Raw genomic sequence first — 16,880 nt, forward strand, 5'->3', positions numbered from 1 at the left:
GTTCAATTCCCAGCAACCACATGGTGGCTCACAACCATCTGTAATGAGATCTGATGCCCTCTTCTGGTGAGTCTGAAGAGAGCTATTATGCACTCATACACATAAAATGAATAAATAAATAAATAAATCTTTTTAAAAAATGGTTTAGTAAAAATGATTCTAGTTATAATTGCTAACAGAAATATATAATATTTTATAAGTTATTATTATAATGGACTCAAAACATAAAATCCAGTATGTAATATCAATATTCTATGCAGTCTTATTTAAGTTCACATCTTAACAAAATTATTAATTATCAATAAAGAAATGCCTAGTTGAGCACTATTTTTCCCACTTTGCATCTTAGCAATAAATTCATCTAACTAGACATGTGGTTCCACAACACTAAAACTATAAATAAGTCATTTTAGCTTTTGTCAAGTCTTGAAGAAAGTTACTTAAAAATAGAAATAGGCTTCTTCGAGACAAGCATACAGCTAAAATCACATTAGCATTTTCTTTGATCTCTGAAAAATCATTTTTAATATTGCCTGAGCATTATAAGACTTAAACAAGACTGCCATAAATGTGACTGTAGCTACTATAAAGGATTAAAGATAAACTGGAAACAGCTGCTACTGACTGTTAATAACACATGATACAAATCTTATCCATTAAGGGACACAATGATGAACTTTCCATTACCTTTACATTAGGCTTCTTTGTGGAAACTCCTCTGTACCAACCTAAAAAAAGATATTAAAATAACATTATGGTCATTCTGTAAGAGACATAACTGTAATTTTTAAAAGCAGGAGATTGTGAAATTTTCCATAATATATTTTGGCTTCATTAGGATCCATAACTTTGCTAACAGCTTACTCCTAAAGAAGAGGTTTTTATTTTTATTCAGTTTTTTTTAATATGGTAGATAGGAAATATAGCCAAGACTGTTTCCTGACTCACTCTCCAATGCAGCATACTATACTATTTCCTTGTTCGTTTGTTGTTATTGTTTCCGCTTAGTTGCTAACATTCATATCCCTACTATTAAAGAGCACAGAAGTATAATTTTCAGGCAAGGGAAATCTTATTGGCAACCTTTTCAATTCTAATCTAGTGCTTTCTGAGTTTTGCAGTAGTTTGCTTGTGTTTGAGAGGGAACAGCATGTAAGAGTATAAACCAAGAAAAGCACTTACAAAAGAAAAATAAAAATGGAGAGTGTACGTAACAGCTAATATTAACTAAGAACTTTTGTTACTAATGTTACATATTGGGATTTAGGGAATTTTCCACATTCTAATCTTCAAATCTCATAACAATGCTATGAAAGGAGGAAAAAATCTAATTTTCTCACATGAAAACAACACACTACAAAAGAATAGAAAATCTGCTTCTTTTAGTAACAGCAGCTATAACAATAAATTACAATAACTAGTTTCACAAACTGAGTCTCTATTTCTTCATTCATCTTTTTTTTTCTTTTCTTTTGGTTTTTCGAGACAGGGTTTCTCTGTGTAGCCCTGGCTGTCCTGGAACTCACTCTGTAGACCAGGCTGGCCTGGAACTCAGAAATCTGCCTGCCTCTGCCTCCCAAGTGCTGGGATTAAAGGCGTGTGCCACCACGCCCAGCCATTCATCATTTTTAAATGATACCCTTACTATACTTACCATGAATATATTAAGAGACAACACATAGCAGAATGAGGGTCTCTAAAACCCTTGAGAAAGAATGAATGAATGAATGAAGCCATGAAAATGCATCAAAGTTACAGTATTCTAAGCTGTTGGGTATTGGGGAAAAAACAGGCAACCAGTCTATAGAACAAAAGATGGCATCCATAAACATACACACACACACTTCAACTGACCCTTGACAAAGTAACAGTGGCAACACAATAGGAAAAAGATATTTTCAGCAAATGGTGTTAGAACAACTTGCAAATATATATATAATATATATTATATATATATTATATATATATATATATATATATATGAATGAGAGTCAGAGACGAGACAGAGTCCAGCCCACAAATGGGGCAGAGACACCTAGCCTCCCACTCTCCACCAGAGGCTACACTACCAGCCACCATAAGTCAGGTAGACAGCCCAATCATAGACTCCTACACTTTCTCAATAACCCCCACTCTAACCCAACCCAACCCTCTTTTTGTCACTGTGACCCAAGCCCCAACTCAGGCAGAGACCCCAAAACCTTGGACCTGCAATCTGAACTGCTTGCAAAATGTGCTGTGGCAATGATGACAGGGCACATCTTCTCTTTCTACCTTTTAGCTAATTTGGCTAAGGATCTGACAATCTTACTGATTTACTCTTTTGTTTCATTGATTCTTCATATTATTGTTGTATTATGCATGTATGTGTTTCTATTTTATTGATTTTAGCCCTGAGTCTGATTATTTCTTGCCATCTATTCTTGGGGTGTGAGTCCTTCTTTTTGTTCTAGAGCTTTTGAGTGTACTGTTAAGTTACTAGCATGAGATCTCTCCAATTTTTTATATAGACACCTATTGCTATGAACTTTCCTCTTAGATGAGTTTTCATTGTGTCCCATAAGTTTGGGAATAGTGTATATTGATTTTCATTCAACTCTAGAAAGTAATTTCTCTCTTAAATTCTGTCCTGACACATTTGTCATTCAGTAATGAGTTGTTAAATTTCCATGTGTAAGCTTTCTGTGTGACTGCTGCTGCTGCTATCCAGCTTTAGCTCATGGTGGTCAGATAGGATACAGGGTATTATTTCAATTTTCTTAGTTTTTTTTTAATTAATTTTTAAAAGCTTTATTATTATATCTAAGTACCCTGCAGCTGTCTTCAGACACACTAGAAAAGGGTGCCAGATCTCATTACAGGTGGTTGTGAGCCACTATGTGGTTGGTTGCTGGGATTTGAACTCAGGACCTTCAGAAGAGCAGTCAGTGCTCTTAACCGCTGAGCCATCTCTCTAGCCCTTCAATTTTCTTTTATATATTGAGACTTGCTGGTGATCAAGTATGTGGTCAATTTTGGAGAAAGTTCCATGAGCTGCTGAAAAGAAGGCATATTCTTGTGTGTTTGGGTGACATTTTCCATAAATATCTGTTAGGTTCATTTGGTTTATAAACATCAGTTATTGCCAGCATTTCTCTAAGTTTTGTCTAAATAGCATGTCTCTATGGTAAGAATGGGGTTTTGAAGTCACCCACTGAAATAGAAACTTAAGGGTTCTTTGGAAAGTCAGTTGTGTTGGATGATGTTTTGCTGGGCAAAGACGTGAAGGAGTTTTGTCCTGAAGTAGACACAGGTGAGAGGACGTTATGCTAAAGCAAGAACGTTAAAGTACATATGATGAAGGATTCTTGTCTACTGACACACATGTATTAGTCTGCCTTAAATTGCATAGTTGAGCTCCATTTGTCAGAACTCCATAGAGAGAAACAACACCAAAAAACTTCTGGTGGTATGCTACAGTTTCTTGTCGCTTCTGTAGACTGGGGCTGACTGGCAGAGTGATGTCAGCTGAGACAGATGCACATGCTGAGGCAAGACACGTGGAGGACACGAGATATTTGGAAGGTATAATTAGGACTTGAGGAAATGACAGAGGCTGAGCTTGGCTTGCTTATAGAGCTAGCTGTGCTATGCTTGTTGGTCTCAATTTTTCACTGATCTTCACTTAGCTGAGAGAAGCACAGCTGAGAACTTCTCCTGGCATTCCTGTTGGCCCTGGTCCCTCCTGCTGACTCGTGCTGAGGCTGAGACCTGGCTGTCTCTCACTGCTAGGTAGCTAGCTGCTAGCACTGCTGCTGATTGTGTTTGTTAAACCAACTCTACCTAAATGGACTACTAGTGTATCCATGAGGTGTTTGTGAATGGATCGAGCTGCCACTGCCTGCTGACCTGCGAACTGAACTGCTGATTTCCAGACAACACAGGTAGGAAATGCTCCAAAGAACCTTTCTAAACTGGTTCACTCCCCACCACCACCACCACCCATCCTTTTTTCCCCCACTACCTCTGGTGGGTGGTGGGCTACAAGGGAAGTTAAAGCATTAAAGAACCGTTATTAAAAGAAGCCTTTGAAAAAAGTTTTTCTAAGTTACAACCTACCATCAACCTACCATCACTGTGTGGAGGTCAATATGTGATTTAACTGTGTAGTGTTTTGTTTCTTTTATAAACATGGGTGCCCTTGTGTTTGGTGCATAGATGTTAAGAACTGCAATGTGAAGGAAAAAAAAAAAAAGAAGAAGAAGAAGAACTGCAATGTCCTTTGGTAGATTTTTTTCCTTTGATGAGTCTCTATCTCTTTTGAGTAGTTTTGATCTGAAGTCTATTTTGTCAGATATTAAAATGGCTACACCAGCCAGCTCCTTGGGTCTATTTGCTTGGAATATCTTTATCCATCCTATTACCCTGAGGTGCTATCTATATTAAGGTATGTTTCTTCTATATTAAGGTGTGTTTCTTGGATATAGCAGAAGGATAGTTCCTAGGTCTTGAATCCATTCTATTAGTCTGTGTCTTTTTACTGGGGAATTGAGGCCACTAATGTTCAGAATTATCATGATCAGTGTTTGTTGGTTACTGGTGTGGTGGTGGTGGTGATGGTGGTGGTGTAAGGTTTTTATCCCCTCCTTTTAGAAAAACTATATACAAGTCATAACTTTACTTCTCTTTCCCCATATTGAGTCACTAAATGTTCTTTTATCTTTTTCATAATTCTTTATTCTTCTTGATAAAAATTCAGACTGGGTTTTATTCTTTTCTAGCTGAGACCAGTAGCTAAAGAGTGGCTAAACTGCACTAGGCATGAAAATATATAGGAGCTGAAAAACCTGACTGAATCTGCAAGATATGAGATAATAAAATCTGTAAGACAAGTCTGTTGGTCAGTCTAAACTAATACATGTATAATGTCTTTACAGTCTCTCATACACAGGGACTGGAAAAAAATGGAAGAAGAGGCAGCTGACAGGAATAAGAAACACTATGATTCTATGTTTGCCTTTTACTGCTATAAATTTCTCCAGGAAAGACTGGGCTTGTGAAATAGGTTAAATCAGAATTGCTTAATATAAATAGTGTAATTTCTAAGAGACCAAAAACACACACTTTCAAAGATCTATGTAAAGTCCCTTTTTGAAAAAGTTAAGACATAAAATTTAAAAATGGGTTCAAATCTATACATGAATTAGCAGCTATACTTCTATTCTCACCAACAAGATGTTAATAAATACACTATCAAAGAGATTTATCATTACAACAAAATGACAATCAGTAGACCTGAAAACGGGATGAGTTTGAAGAGCTTCCATTTACTTCCATGGAAAGCAAATGACTCTCCCAAGATTAAACAGGAAAGATTCCTTCCCTATAAAACGTGTCCACAATTATCGATAAAGCCTACACTATTCATGAGTGACTTTAACCATGACCCCTTATTTGTGCGTATGGTCTGTGTGTGCACATATGCCATGCACGTGCACGTGGACACTGGATGTCTTCTTCAAACACTCTCCACTTTATTTTTTGAGACAGGGTCTCTCACTGAACCTAGGGCTCATCAACTCATCTAAAGAGGCTGGTCAGTGAGCTACATTGTTCTACCTGTCTCTGCCTCCCAATGATAGGATTAGAGGCATGTAATCCTGACCTCAAGTTTGTATGTATAGGGGCTGGAGATCCCAACGCAGGTCTTTGTGCTTGTATGGCAAGTACTTTATTGACTGAGCCACCTGCAGCCCCATAGACCCCTTATCACCACTGAAATCTCTCACAATTCTAATGTTTCAACTAAATTTTACTTGTAACTGATCTTCACACAAAATACTATCTAAAGCTACCCATCTGTTGTTGTCTTTTCGATCAAGACTTAAAAAGAAACTCAGCCAAAACCAAAATACAAAAAGTAAATTAGGAGATACTAGAGACTAAAATAAACTGAAATGTCTCTTTTGTTTGGTATCCCAAGCTCAGACTAGGGTAAAAGGAAAAAAGAAATGTTCTTAATCTACACTGTTTATTATTGAGGGGTGAATTTTTCCTGAAAAGGCAAAGTGAGTGTCCTTTTAACCAGGTTTACAAAAATGTCTTACAATTACAACTCCTTCACTGACACAAGAAATACATAAAACGTTTTATGCTGAAAAGACCCAAGCAAAGAGCTGCACAAAGTAAATTTAAAGGGGAGGGGGGGATCGAGTGAAGAACTCTTGGAGGGGGGACCAGGAAAGGAGGCAACATTTGGAATGTAAATAAATAAAACAATTTAAAACAAAATTCCATTCAGCTGCCTCTAGAAGCTTGCAGCTCTGGCTGCTGTGTTCCGTGTGCGTCAGTAGGTGGCAGAGAGGAGAGAGGTTATATCTAAGCTCAGTGTTCTGACCTAGGAACATCTGAATGATTAGTAGCCTCACACTCTCTGAAAAAAAGCAAGCCTAAGATAATCACCAGTCCAACTGGGACTCAGACAGGGAGCTAGCCTGAGACAATCACCAATCCCACACTGCCCAGGCCCTGGAAGACTCCCAGGACCGAGAGCAAGCCTGAGACTAAAAGAACCCCCTCCTGGGGCTGAGGGCCCAGGGCAAGAGTGAGCCTGAGACAGATGACTCTCCCATGGAACCACTTGAGCAGACCAGGTGAAGAGCAAGCCCAAGATGATCAGCAGACGAGCACTATTGGACTTGAACAGAGAGCTGGCCTGAGACAACCACCAGTCCTGGAGGAGCAAACCATGCCTGAGATGACCCTGCCCAGCACCATAATGCATGAGTGGGGCATAGCACTCCTGAGATAACCCCAGACACTCAGAGACCCCAGAAACCTCTTAAAGGAGCAATTAAGTGGTAGAGAATGGAAGAGACACTGAAACAGAAGGATGTGAGCACAGTAAAGAAAGGCAGAACTGGAGACTAAGAGTAATGAGGAACAGCCTAAGAAGAGCAGCCAGTGACGCCACCTGGGATCATGGTGAGGTTTTGGCCTGTGCTGCCCCAGTTGGGGGCGGGCTTGCTGCTATTTAAGGGCTGTGTAGAACTGGCCCACCCCTCAGCTGGGCATCATGGGAGAGCTGGCCCTGGAGGCATGAGAACTGACTCTACCCCTAGCCAACTGTAGTACTCCACAGAGCGGTAGTTGATTGGAAGCCTAGCCAGGCCCTCAAAGACATGAGCACCGGGGACCCGGCCCTCCCACTCATTCACTGTGTGGTGGCATAGATAAGAGATATCCTTCTCCTTCCTCCACCCTCAACACCTGAGGCAAGCAGGAGGCCTGGCCCTGAGGTTGTGAGAGCAGGAGACCTGTCTCTGCCACTCACCAGCTGTAGCACTCAGGAGAGTGGGCCCTGCACACCTCGACTGGGTTGACAGCAGAGCTAACCCTGGTGGCATGGGGAGTGGGGGGAACTTTGCCTCAAGGGCTTGAGTGTGGGAGAACTGGCGTACCTATCAGCCATGGGTTAAAGAGGAAGAGATGATACACACACACACACATACCCCTTGCCACCTACGGCAAACAGGAATGCTAATTCCCTTGATCATTAGAGTGGGAAAGATGGTCCTGCACCTCACCTGCTGCAGCAGTCAGGAGAGCAGGCTTGCCAGGGCAGTACAGTAGAGGTGGACGTAGGGGTAGAGGTTGCAGGTGAGCCAGCTGGGTGGTATGGACAAAGGAGAGACACTCTCCTCCTCTCCCTCACCCCTCACCACCTATAGCAGTCAGGAGAGCTGGCCCTGGGGTCATGAGAGTGGAAGAACTGGCCACGTCCCTCGACAATGGCAACACTAGGGAGAACAGGCCCTGCACCTCACCTGGGCAACAGAGTAGAGCTGGCCCTGGTAGCAGGGACTGCAATAAGCCATCCCCAAGTGCATGAGAGAGGGAGAGACTACAGGCTAACTAGTTCAGATACCTCTCAGATCCAGGGTTTTGAATTGGCCCACCCCAACATCTGCCCCATCTATGAATTGCTAGTGTATATGAAGGGGTCAGTCCTACAAATCTAAAACTACAGGATCTCCCAAGACACAGGGCAACAATGGATAACCAAGAGGAGTGAGTCCAACTGATGTTCCATTATCAATAGAGTAGCAGAAGCCAGAGGCATTCCTTATGCCAGACCACCAATTCATTGCAACGAACATTTGCAAGCAAAGAAATGTAGACAAAAGGTAACACTATATGACACACTATGACACACTACAGCTTCCAAACCAAGTTTTGTTTGTTTTCTCTGCTAAACAGGAGGTTACAAGAATGAAAAGCAGATATGAGGAGAGGTAGAGATGAGTGGGATTGGGGTACATGATGTGAAATTCACAAAGAACCAATAAAAAGTTTTAAAGGAAGAGGGAAGAAGGAGGAGGAAAAGGAAGAAGAGGAGAAGGAGAAGGAGGAAGAGGAAGAGGAGGAGGAGGAGGAAGAAGAAGAGGAGAAGGAGAAGGAAGAGGAGGAAGAGGAGGAGGAAGAGACAGCGGTGGTGGCAGTAGCTGCAGCCGCAGTAGCCACCGCTGCCACCACCTACAGGATGGTTCAGTGGGTAGAAATGCTTGTCTGTAAGCACAGAAATCTGAGTTTGAACATTATACAAAAGTGAATGGAGAAAACTGACTTCACAAAGTTGTCCTCTAACCTCTCTAAACATACTGTGGCACACGTTCCCATAAACAAATACTGCACATATGTATGAGGGCACACACACAGACATGCAATAATAAATAATTTAAATGTCATATATAATCAAATATAATTAAAAATTAAGGTATGACATCAGACTCAATTTCTCACCTATAAATAGTAATGTCTCTTTTATACCAGAGATTTTAAAATTTAAGAGTGTAATGGTTGCTTTTATTGTACTATGACAGAATACCTGACAAAGAAATTTAAGGGAAGATTTATTTTAACTCATGGTTTGAAGAGAAAGTCTGCTGTAGCAGGCACAGAGCATCTGGTCACACACTACCTCTAAAGCAAGGCAAAAACAAAGACGCACGCAGCACTCAGCTAGTTGCCTCCTCTTTCCCTTTTTATTCCCAGACCCCAGCCTGTGAAAAGGTGCCTTGGTGAATTTCCCTCCTCAGCTAACTTCATCTCTGTAACATGCCTTCAAAGCCATGCCTAGAGATCTCCTAAATGGTAAGATTAACCACCACAATGTTATTTGCAGCACATTCTGCTTAAGCAGTTGGTTTCACAAAGAAAAAGGAAAATATTAGGGGAGCTGTTTTAAATAAAAATAACCATGTTAATCTCTTACCCAGCCTATTCTATAGAGTGAGATCCAGGACAGCCAAGGTTTACACAGAAAAACCCTGTCTTGAAAAACTAAAAACAAGCTGGGCATGGTGGGGAACTCCTTTAATCCCAGCACTCGGGAGGCAGAGGCAGGCAGATTTCTGAGTTCAAGGCCAGCCTGATCTACAAAGTGAGTTCCAGGACAGCCAGGGCTACACAGAGAAACCCTGTCTCAAAAAACCAAAAGAAAAAAAAAAAAAAACAAAACAAAAACAAATAAAATAACCATGTTAAGCTCAAGACAAAGGAACAAGCCACAGGTTTTAGAAGACCTGGATTGAATTTCAAAGATAATAACCATAAAAATATTATAAACTGTATAAATGTCATCAATGTACAAAAAGAGAAAAAATTGAGAACAATAAACAAGTGCTAGAGAAGATGGAAGCACAATGGTTTGCAACTGCGACAAATAGCATTAATAATTGCTCAATGATTAGTTAATGTGAGAATGAAGTGAGGATGTGAGATTTACATCTATCCTCACAACTGGGCATGACATCTTTAGTAGTCACACCAAACACTTCATATAAATTAAATCACTTCAAATCAACTTGAAAAATAAATAGGGTTTACTTTTTTTCACTTTAATTCTGTTATATTAAACAAGCAAATAAATAAGACAAATACAAATAACAAAAGTATATTTAAAATGTTCTAATTTTTTAAGATTTATTTATTATGTATACAGTGTTCTGCTTGCATGTATGTCTGCAGACCAGAAGAAGGTATCAGATTACATTATAGACAATTATGAGCCATCATGTGGATGTTAAGAATTGAACTCAGGACCTCTGGAAGAGCAGCCAGTGCTCTTAACCTCTGAACCATCTCTCTGGCCCTAAAAATAAGTTCTTAATCTTGGTGTAAATATGAAATTAATTTATGTGAAAGGCATAACATGTAAACACATGCATGAAAAGTGGTAATGACTTAGCCTTGTTCCACATTCTGAGCTGAAAGTTTTACCACCTATAATTTCAACACTGATGAACAGTGCTTTGGCAAATATACATTTTTGTGGAGATTGTAAAATGAACTTGCTAGGCACCCAATGCAAGTGAAGCCATACTGTCCCATAGAGGCAAAAGGTACCTCTACAAAAACTGCTGGCTGAGAAGCTGCAGAACAATGTGAGCAGTGTTAACTCAAAGAATGGAGCCTCTATAAAGACCAGGCCATGTGACAGTCAACAGTTAGCAGCCAAAACAGGTGCAAACCAAGGGAGTAAGGTCAAAAGTACTAACAGGAGCTCAAGGTAGTACTCACCCTCTTTGACAAGACACTCCAAGCTTGTATCTCAAACATATATTTTCACTGACAAAAGTAAAACAATCCAACCCAAACTTACTGGTCCTTAACCTAATATCCGAGTAGAGAGAGATCAAAGACTAGCAAAAGATCCATCAAAAAAAAAAGTACAATCTCTTCTCTATCCCATAATTTAAAATAATCTTATTTAAATTTTTTGAAAAAAAAATCATTCAGGCTGTTAAGACGGTTCAGCAGGTAAAAATATTTGTTGCACAAGCCTGGAGACCTGAGTTTAATCCTCAGCACCATGTAAAGCTGGAAAGAAGAAACCACAGCAGTGGTTCCTGACCTCCATACAGGCACATGGCACACATGCCTGTACACATGAGTAATAATAAAAAGAATTATAACTGTTTCCTTGTAAAGGACAGACTAGAATGAGTGCACATTCTAAAAACCATGTAAGAAACCAACAGTGAATTTGAAAGCCAAAAACAACCTACAATCTTTTAAAAAATATTTTCTTACTTGGTGTATCAATAAAAATATGCATAGCCTTCAAATTCTTGGTGTCTTTTTCAATTATATAACTAATAACAGCCAAGAAAGAGTCAATGAATTATAAATCAAAGAAACTTTTAGCAGAATTCAACCCCCAAAAGTATTCAAAAGGCTGATTTTCAAAATTATCTTTCCATTATTTTCATTGAAAAGCTTAAAAAGAATAAGCTTGTATATTAATGCACATAGTTTAATGCTATTTTAAATCTTCATTTATGATCTATAATTATAAAGTTGATAAATAGCAATAGCTAAATATACATTCAAAATCTGGGAATTTTTTTCCATATGAGTCATTATTGTTTTGAAATTAGTTATTTTAGAGAACCCTAAACAAATTTGAATAATACTACCACAGAATGGTCATTCCTAAACTGCTCTGGAATCAGCCTCATGCACATGCCCAGAATCAGTATAAGTATCTATTTTAATTATCTTCCAGAAAGAAAATTTGAGAATTAGTAAAGTTATGCCCATTGCCCTGAATCATCCACTGCGAAGATATATTCAGAACTTGTTTTCGCAAGACCCACTTCACTATCATCTCCATGAAGCCAAGGGCATACCCAATACAAATACAAGACAAAACAACAGTGACTACTTAAGACTTCTGAACACAAAGCACATTCATCAAGTCCCATGACATGAGAAATCACCATCTTGAAACTCTAATACATTTTCTTTCAAGTATATATACAAAACAACAAGACAAATCAGACCCCTCCTCGGCCCTACAGCAGCTATCGTCAAGCTTCAAGAAACACAAGCCTACATAAAACTTCAAACTGAAGCTTCTCTCTCTGATAGGCCCTGGCCTATTACTAACTTAAATTCACATGAGTGAGTGAAATTTCCTTCTGACCAGTGAACCATGGTTTCAAACTACCACTATTTATAAACTTACAACTGACAAATATATTTAATTAAAGTAACCTATCCAGGAAAAGAACAAGTTCCAATCAACCAAACAGACTTTATACATGGATCTCGAGATCTAAGATCTCTTAAAAGTCTTATTTTGTCTCCAAACTCAATTTTGCTGATGGTCACACTGAGGCAAACATAAAAACTAGTAGCAATGAGTAACTACAGTAAGATCATCTCAAGTTTGGCTCTTGAACTGGCCATCTTGCTATAAAACCAGATTTTATAACATGACAACCAAGGACAGACAAAGAAAGTCAAAGAAGTTGGAGAGTTGTTATGGGACTGCACATATTTCATTCAGCCTAGTCTCCCCTGTAATACACAGACTTCCACAGCCACCTTGAACTGTTAAATCTAAGGGTGGTAGGGTAGACATTACCTATAAATCCATAGGATTAAGTCTAGCTCAACAAGATCCTGAGATCAGTCTGTCTGCCTCTATCCTACAATTCAGAATCATTCAGTATTCCCTGAGCAACCTACATACTTTAGTTACATGCGTGACACCTTAGTAGATGGCAATTTTACCTCGTTTTGTTAAGATTTTGAAAACTAAGGATCAGAAAGTTATGAACTTCACACAGGATAGTATGAAACAGTCACATTTGCTTTTATATTTTTATAGAATGGCAAAATAAAATAGATGTGAATTTGAAACTATCAGTGGCCTTTACAAAATTAGGCATTCAATGAATTTCAAACAGTTTAACACAAAGGGCAGACAAAAGAATCCTCATCCTTATGCTGCTACAAATCACTTCATATTTTCTTATATTTTAATTTTCTGAACTAGAACACATATGCACTAACGCTTCTAGTATTATGTAGAATGTATAGAAAAATATGAAAACTATGATTAAATTTAATTGCTTTTACACGTTAAACTTAATTTGCTAGAATAGATTTTTTTTCAAAGACATAAGTTTAAATGTTTAGAGATATATTATACAAATGTACTTGAAATACTTTCACTTCAAATTCCATGATTTCTGAACATGAAATAATTTCCTATATTAATAAAACCAAAGTTTTAGAGCTATAAGTACCTTTTCTTTTTATTGAAAAGCTATAAACTTTATCCATATGCCACCAGTAAGTAGCAGGGAATATTTACCCACCAAGTGCAGTGGAACCTAATGAAAACAGTATCTACCCATTGTTCTCTTGTATTATCTTCTTATAACATTAGTAGTTATAACTGTGGGATGATAAAACCATGCCAGGAAGCTTGGTATTGCAGAGCAGGTTAAGACCCAGAGACTCGGTGGGCACACACCTGAGACTTAGGCAACTTCCCACCCCCTGCCAGATTCCTAGTCTGGAACACTGCCACACTCCTTACATAAGGATATGTCACCTGTGGTCATGTAGGCCTGAAACAGAGTTCTCCATGCTAATGAGGTACCTAGAGGCCCTGACAACTTAGCCAATAAGCTTCTCTTCCCAGACATTCTTCCCTGAAAAACGTATTTAATCTCAGGTCCACCCTGAGAGTGGGTATAGTTCAGTATACATCCATTTTACACACTGAACAGACAATAAACAATATGGATAAACATGGACTGTCTTTTATATCTACTACCACCATGGAGAATGGCAGGTCTTTCCCTACAAAGCCACAGCTAAATCTCCTGCAGCAGGCCTCTCTACACCTCCAGCCTCCTCCACCAGGCTAAAGACAATCATCACTGAGACAAGCCAGAGCTCTTCTTTCCCCGGCCCAGCCCCGGGGCTAGACGCTGTCCCCAGCACAAGGGCCCCCTCTGCCCTGGACCCTCACCTCTGTTCTTCCTCGACTCCCAGTGGCACCTGGATGACCAAGAGTCAGAGAACCTCCTCAGACCGGCCTTGAATCCCAGAACCAGCTCCAGCTTCTTTCCACATCTCCGACTGTGCTTTCCCACCCCTGGAGTGGTGTCTCTACCCTTCCATTAAGCCTAGAACCAGCCAGGAGGTGGACAGAACATGGACCCACATAAAAATTTCTTTCATTTTTATGTCTGAGTCAGACAGTTAGCTCCTTTTCTGCTACTGATTGTTGCCTGAATATTACAGTAATGCAAGATAGAAAAAAATTAAACAAATGGGAAATTAGCAGGATATATATGAATCAAAAAAAGAAAAATCTCAAAAGGAAATCATAAGGTTTCTAGGAGATTAAACTTTGACAGACCTTGTCTGCTCAATAACTGATTTACTCTGAGAAACACAAAGACTAAACTCATTATTTATTTTTTCTCTCTACAAACAAAATAACTATGCCAATATTTGGCTTACTCAGCTCAAAAAAAAAAAAGAATTCAATATTTATAATGCTTAGATCTCTCTGAATAAGAAACTTTTTCTTTTTCTTTCTTTTTTTTTTTTTTTTTTTTGGTTTTTCGAGACAGGGTTTCTCTGTGTGGTCCTGGCTGTCCTAAAACTCACTTTGTAGACCAGGCTGGCCTCGAACTCAGAAATCTGCCTGCCTCTGCCTCCTGAGTGCTGGGATTAAAGGCGTGCGCCACCATGCAAACTTTTTATTTTTAAAGAGAGGTTTTCTCTGTGTAGCCTTGGCAGTTCTGGAATTCACTCTGTAGATGAGGCTGACCTCAAACTCTGCCTGTCTCTGCATCCCAAGTGCTGAGATTAAAGGTGTGTGCCACCACTGCCCAGCCATAAAAGAACTTTTTTAAACACTGGCTCACTCGAGGAACCATTTCTTCAATATTACTTTTAAAAAGAATATCTAATTTATGTAAAATTATATCTACAATATAGATCAGAAAAAACATCTATTTTCTCCATCATGACAGTAGAAATATTCTAACAGAACAGCCAGCAACAATTTTAAGGCTGTAGACTATATAAGAACACATAACTAAGTCCAAGAGTACTAAGGGAATTAGAAGGCAGAAGTGTTCAGCAGAAACTGGAGTCAAGTGAAAGCATTACAGTAGAAGTACATGATAGAATCGATAGCTTATAAATCATCAATCAGTCTAAAAAGACAAAAGGACTGGAATCTATGTGTCATTCCAGACTAGGCAAATTTCTCTCTCTTCTCAAAGTATCTTATAGTGTAGATAACAAGGAGATACACACACACACACACACACAGCTTGTGTATATAAATGTATGTGTGTGTGTATTCCCAGGAGTGCTACAGCATGTGTAAGTGGAGGTCAGAGGACATAACCAGTGGAAGCCTTCTGAGAATCCAACTCTAGTAATCAGGCCTGATGACAAGTGTTATGTCACTGGCTCCCAAGGAGTCATCTTGAGAAGGTCTTGTCTGAGACTTTTAGTCTAGAGTCAGAAGTCTCTTTATGTTCCTATCTTTAGACCACACAACAAATATCAATTTACTGAATAAATGAATGGATATCTGCCTTGAAAGCTAGTTTGCCTGTAGGAAAAATTCTAAAAAAGCAAAAACAAAAACAAAAACCGCCAGTTGAGCCAGCACCATTTGTTGAAGATACTGTCTTCTTTCCACTGGATGGTTTTAGCTCCTTTGTCAAAGATCAAGTGACCATAGATATGTGGGTTCATTTCTGTGTCTTCAATTCTATCCCATTGATCTTCCTGCCTGTCACTGTACCAGTACCATGCAGTTTTTATCACAATTGCTCTGTAGTACAGCTTGAGGTCGGGGATGGTGATTCCACCAGAGGTTCTTTTATTGTTGAGAATAGTTTTTGCTATCCTAGGTTTTTTATTATTCCAGATGAACTTGCAAATTGCATTGCCCTTTCTAACTCTGTGAAGAATTGAGTTGGAATTTTGATGGGGATTGCATTGAGTCTGTAGATTGCTCTCAGCAAGATAGCCATTTTTACTAAGTAGATCAAGGAACTCCACATAAAACCAGAGACACTGAAACTTATAGAGGAGAAAGTGGGGAAGAGTCTCGAAGATATGGGCACAGAAGAAAAATTCCTGAACAGAACAGCAATGGCTTGTACTGTAAGATCAAGAATCGACAAGTGAGACCTCATAAAATTGCAAAGCCTCTAAAAGGCAAAGGCCACTGTAAGACAAAACAGCAACCAACAGATTGGGAAAAGATCTTTACCAATCCTAAATCCAATAGTGGGCTAATATCCAATATATATAAAGAACTCAAGAAGTTGGACGCCAGAAAACCAAATAACCCTAAACAAAGAATTCTCAACTAAGGAATACCGAATGGCTGAGAAGCACCTAAAAGAATGTTCAACATCCTTAATCATCATGGAAATGCAAATCAAAACAACCCTGAGATTCTACCTAAAACCAGTCAGAATGGCTAAGATCAAAAACTCAGGTGACAGCAGATGCTGGCGAGGATGTGGAGAAAGAGGAACACGCTCTAAATGTAGCACCATTCTGTGGGGTCTTGAAGTGAATAAAAAGAAGAAAGTCAACAAAGCTCCATTGTTGGTGGGATTGCGAGCTTGTACAACCACTCTGGAAATCAGTTTAGCAGTTCCTCAGAAAATTGGACATAGTTCTACCAGAAGATGCAGCAATATTACTCCTGGGCATATACCCAGAAAATATTCCAACTTGTAATAAGGACACATGCTCCACTATGTTCATAGCAGCCTTATTTATAACAGCCAGAAGCTGGAAAAAACCCAGATGTCCCTCAACAGAGGAATGGATACAGAAAATGTGGTATATTTATGCAATGGAGTACCAGGCAGCTATTAAAAACAATGAATTTATGAAATTCTTAGACAAATGGATGGATCTGGAGGATATCATCCTAAGTGAGGTAACCCAATCACAAAAGAACACATATGATATGCACTCACTGATAAGTGAGCCCAGAAGCTCAGAATCCTTTTTAGAAAGGGGAACAAAATAACCATGGAAGAAGT

General features: G+C 39.1%; 1 protein-coding gene and 1 non-coding gene across 2 annotated transcripts in view; one reads left to right on the forward strand and one right to left on the reverse strand.

Annotated features, from left to right (window-relative positions):
* Dock3 (dedicator of cytokinesis 3) overlaps positions 1 to 16,880 on the reverse strand; it is a 285,914-nt gene that overhangs the window by 234,408 nt on the left and 34,626 nt on the right. Inside the window, exon 3 of the mRNA XM_021171370.2 lies at positions 688 to 728. Coding sequence (XP_021027029.1) covers positions 688 to 728 — 41 coding nt within the window. The remainder of the gene's footprint in view (positions 1 to 687; positions 729 to 16,880) is intronic.
* LOC115032037 lies at positions 6,280 to 6,410 on the forward strand. Its single transcript, XR_003837684.1, has one exon. It is a non-coding gene; the product is annotated as a small nucleolar RNA SNORA17 (small nucleolar RNA).

This window comes from Mus caroli, chromosome 9, assembly GCF_900094665.2.
Source record: "Mus caroli chromosome 9, CAROLI_EIJ_v1.1, whole genome shotgun sequence".
NCBI lineage: Eukaryota > Metazoa > Chordata > Mammalia > Rodentia > Muridae > Mus > Mus caroli.